The sequence below is a fragment of the Otolemur garnettii genome, unplaced genomic scaffold (assembly GCF_000181295.1).
Source record: "Otolemur garnettii isolate 467f Iridium unplaced genomic scaffold, OtoGar3 scaffold00279, whole genome shotgun sequence".
Lineage (NCBI taxonomy): Eukaryota > Metazoa > Chordata > Mammalia > Primates > Galagidae > Otolemur > Otolemur garnettii.
The window spans coordinates 1,076,050-1,080,802 of record NW_003852674.1 but is presented as its reverse complement, the minus strand read 5'-3'; the positions used below and the strand labels follow the sequence as shown (position 1 = coordinate 1,080,802).

Sequence of the window (4,753 nt, the reverse complement as noted above, 5' to 3'; positions counted from 1 at the left end):
CAAAAATTTGATAAGTTTTAGAGGATTTTTGTTTTGTGTTTAACCATGAGTAAATTGTGAAGGAGACCTGATTCAGAATGAGAGGTTACTGTGAACTCTAATGTTTGTTTTTTCCTTCTTGAGACAAGAACCAAGACCAGATTAATTCTTAACTTAGTAATAAATCATTTTTATTGAAAGCCAAAAAAGGCTTCTATGTAACAGTGAAACATCTTCCCCTTATCTCCATAGAAACAGAAATCCAGACAAGATAAATTAAAAAATTGCCAGGAATAGTTGCACTTTGATAGATGACCAAATAATCTCCAGAGCACATGGAGGAAGTCTTAGTAATCCTTAACCTCATAGCATTGAACTTCTAAGTGTCACTTGTTACTTTCTGACCAGAGGAGCAACAGGCAAATATCTTTTTAAATGCCCCCATGACATCCTTGTTTCTTAGGCTGTAGATCAGAGGATTAAGCATGGGTGTGACAATAGTATAGAAAGCAGACACAACCTTGTCCTGTTCAGGGGTGTGGAATGACTGGGGCAGCACGTATGTGTAGAAGGCAGCTCCATAGAAAATGCTGACCACTGTCAAATGGGAGGAGCAGGTGGTGAAGGCCTTCTTGCGGCCTTCTGCGGAGCGCATGCGGTGGACAGTCAGTAGGATGAGTGAGTAGGAGGTGGAGATGATGGAGATGGGGATGAGCAGCATGAGCACACAGCAGATGTACATCAGCGTTTCATACAGGGAAGTGTCAGCACAGGCCAGTTTGAGAACAGCAGGGATCTCACAAAAGAAATGGTTGATACTGCGGGAGCCACAGTAGGGGACATTCATGGTAATGGGGGTGAGTAGAAACCCATCAAGGGAGCCACCAAACCAGGCACCAGTGGCCAGCAACAGACACACCTTGCGATTCATCAGGACTGGGTACCTAAGTGGGTTACAGACAGCCACATAGCGGTCATAGGCCATGAGGCCCAGTAGGAAGAACTCTGAGCCAATCATAGTCAAGTAGAGGAATATCTGGATGCCACAGGCCACAAAGGAAATGGTTTTCTCTTTAGAAACCATGTCTACCAAGAGTTTGGGGACAGTGGTACAAATGAAAAGAGTATCCATGATGGACAACTGGCTAAGTAGAAAGTACATGGGGGTGTGGAGGCGAGAGTCCACCTGGATCAAGAATATCATGCCTAGATTTGCAGTGACAGCCACTACAAAAATAGCAAAGATAACTGTAAATACAATCCCTGTTGCCTTATTGTTCACCAAAAGCCCCAGGAGGATAAAGTCGGAGGATGAACTTGTGTTCCTCATTGATATTACCTCTGACAGCTCCAGGAAATCAGGAAGACACAAAGAACAGACATCAAGAGAACACATTCAAGATGGAAAAAGTCTGCAGTCGAGGCCACACACTAGAGGGTGCTCATCAAAATGAGATTTTTCAGGGTAAAATCTAGGAAAAACCAACAGATTAATGTACACATTAGAAAGCAGTAACTTTGGCTCTATTTCTTCTTGTTAAAAAATAATCCCTTTTAATATTGTATCTGTGTACATGCTGCTATAAGTTATATTAGCTGCATAATAAAAGGGTTGCATGCTATACTAGGAGTAGAGTTTTGACCATATCTGTTCTGTTTGTTTTGTGTTTCTTGTATCCAGAAGGTTGTCCCACCCATAGCTGAGCTAAGTAAATACTGATTGGAGAAGATGATTGATTCATCAATTTACTGAATGGCTAAGGTGAATAAAATAAATAAGTGAAGAAATGAAGGGTTACTACATCTGTTGGACCTTCTTGAATGAAATGTTCTGCAGGCAGAATGGGGACCAAAGACTCCATTCTTGGCAACAGAAAACACTCCCAGAAAAAGAGGAAAATAAGAAAGTATACTGAATGAGACAGAACAAAGAAAAGTCAGCTAGTTTACCTTTAAACTAGCTGCTGCTAAATTTCTTACCTGAGCAAGTTCCCTGCTTCTCCTAGGACTATGGACTATGGGGGATACAGCTTAGAAACATCCCTGCTGGATCTGTGAACACTCTGAAGAAAATAATGGCCATAGAAGATAGTATGCCAAGGCCTGGAAACATACATTAACTATGCCATTTCCTTTCCAGTAAATGGCCAAAGCAAATACCGATTGTGGACATTTGTATTTGGCTGGGGTAGGAGGGTTTACCCTGAAATATGGGTAGGAGGGTTTATATCCCTTATTGCAGAGGAAGACACTCTGTGGTGGTGATAAGAGGAAAATTTCTTTCTCCTACTGATTCTTCAGAGGAGATTAACACCAGTAGCATTTTACTCCACAATGAACTAGAGGATATTAACATCTCCCTAAGAATCTGTCTTTGACTGCAGATAGGAGGCTGTCCTCACACAAGGCTAAGATTCCAGATTTCTCAAGACTGCTCATATGTTTAAGGTTAATGATTATAAAAACAGAAGGAGCTGATATGCTCACTTAGAGAAACTGCTGGCCTTTGTTCCCTTCCTCAGCTTACCCTTAGGGTAATGAGCAAATAGCCTTCAAAAAAGATGAGTGGAACTGACAGTTGGGGCCACTGTTAGAATCCCTCAGGCAGGTGGTTGTCCTTTGTGTTCCCAACTTTGAAAATTCTATTCTGTGTGTCTTGTCTCTATCTTTCTCATAATTTCTAACTATATTTCTTCAGTCAATTGCCACCAGATCCACAGGTCTTAATGGACCCTGACCCTGGGGAGGGACCCTAGCAATGTCCCTTATCTTGTCATTCTTCTTTCTTGTTGTGGGTACCTAAAGTTGGCCCTCTCACTGTTGCTTGCATTTTTATGTTAGCCTCCTAGCATATCTCTCTTCAAATAGCTTTTACTTTTACTCTTTACTCCCTAACTTATATTCAAATAGCTTTCAGAACTAAATTCTTAAAATTCAGTATATGCCACTGAGCTGATCCCTGCATTGCTCCCCATTGCCTCTGTGGGTTTGGGAAATGGGCCAGGGGAATTAAAAATAAAATACTGGGAAATTTATCACATTAGATACTTACATCTGAAAAACAGAAAGAGAGTGAATAATCCAGTAAATCCTCTTAAAGAAATGGAAAAGGAAGAGCAATCCAATTCCAAACCTAGCAGAAGAAAAGAAACAACAAAATTAAATGAGAAATAAGTGAAATTGAAAATAATTCAGAAACATTCAGAAAATTAATGAAACAAAAAGTTGATTCTTTGAAAAGATAAAGTTGATAAAGTATTGGCAAGATTAACTAGAAATAGAAAATTAAATTCTTTAATAACTTCAGTAAGAAACTATACAGGGGAAAGAACCACAGAGATACAAGATTACTGAGATAAAGAGATTAAGAGAACACATTCAAGATGGAAAAGGTCTGCAACGGAGACAACACAGTAGAGGGTGTTTGGTGGGATAAACTTAGTTTGCTTCTGAACTTGGCAATTACTTGTCACTACTACAACAAACTATGCCCTGAAATTTGACAATGTGTAGAAAATGGACCAATACTTGGAATCACACCGTCTCCCTAGACTTAGCTATAAAGAAATAGATTTCTTAAATATACCAATATCATGCACTGAAATTAAAGAAACAATAAAAAAGCTTCCAACAAAAAAACCCTGAGACCAGATGGCTTTACACCAGAATTTTATTACACCTTTAAAGATGAGCTTGCACCTGTATTGCAGAACCTATTCCAAACATTGAGAAGGAAGGAACGTTTCCCAACACATTCCAGGAAGCAAACATCACCTTGATTCCAAAACCAGGAAAGGATACACCTATCAAAGAGAACTATAGACAATTTCATGAATGAATATCAATGCAAAAATACTCAACAAAATCTTTGCTAAAAGACTGCAGCTACACATTAAAAAAAAAATTATACATCTTGATCAAGTAGCCTTTGTCCAAGAGATGCAAGTCTGGTTTAACATACACAAATCCATAAATGTAATCCACTATATGAATAGAAACAACAACAAAAAAGACCATATGATCCTTTCAATAGAACAGAAAAAACATTTGACAAAATTCAGCATCGTTTTCTAACAATAACACTTAAGAAAATAGGCATATGTACACATTTCTTAAGCTGACTGAAGTCATCTATGACAAACTTGCATCTAACATCATACTGAATGGGGTAAAACTGAAGCTTCTCTACTTAGAACTGGAACCAGATAAAGATGTCCTCTATCACCACTGTTATTCAATATTGTGTTAGAGGTTCTATCCAATGCAATCAGGTAAGAGAAGGATATAAAGGGCATCCAAAGTGGGGAGAGAGCATCAAACTCTCGCTCTGTGCTGATGATATAATCTTATACTTAGGAAACCCCAGAGACTCAACTACAAACTCCTGGAAGTGAGCAGAAAATAGAATAATGTCTCAGGGTATAAAATCAACTACAATTATAAAATCAATTACAAATTAGTAATCTTTGTATACACCAACAATTGCCAAGTTGAGAAGCAAACCAAGAACACAATTCCCTTCACAATAGCTTCAAAGAAAATGAAGTACTTAGGAATATACCTAACAAAATAAGCGAAAGATCTTTAGAAAGAGAATTATGAAACCTAAGAAAAGCAATAGCAGAACACATTAACAATAGAAGAACATACCATAGTCTTGGCTGGGAAGAATCTATGTTGTTAAATTTCTATACTATCCAAAGCAATCTGTAGCTTCAGTGCAATCCCCATTAAAATACCAACATCATACTTTGAAGAAGCGGAAAAAGTAGTA

General features: G+C 38.4%; 1 protein-coding gene across 1 annotated transcript; it reads right to left on the bottom strand.

The window, feature by feature from the left end:
• Positions 1-312: 312 nt before the first annotated feature.
• LOC100945656 (olfactory receptor 2T11) lies at positions 313-1,352 on the bottom strand. The gene has a single exon (XM_003803109.2). It carries the CDS (start codon positions 1,307-1,309, stop codon positions 359-361), a length of 951 nt encoding a protein of 316 aa, XP_003803157.1. The 5' UTR covers positions 1,310-1,352; the 3' UTR covers positions 313-358.
• Positions 1,353-4,753: the final 3,401 nt, after the last annotated feature.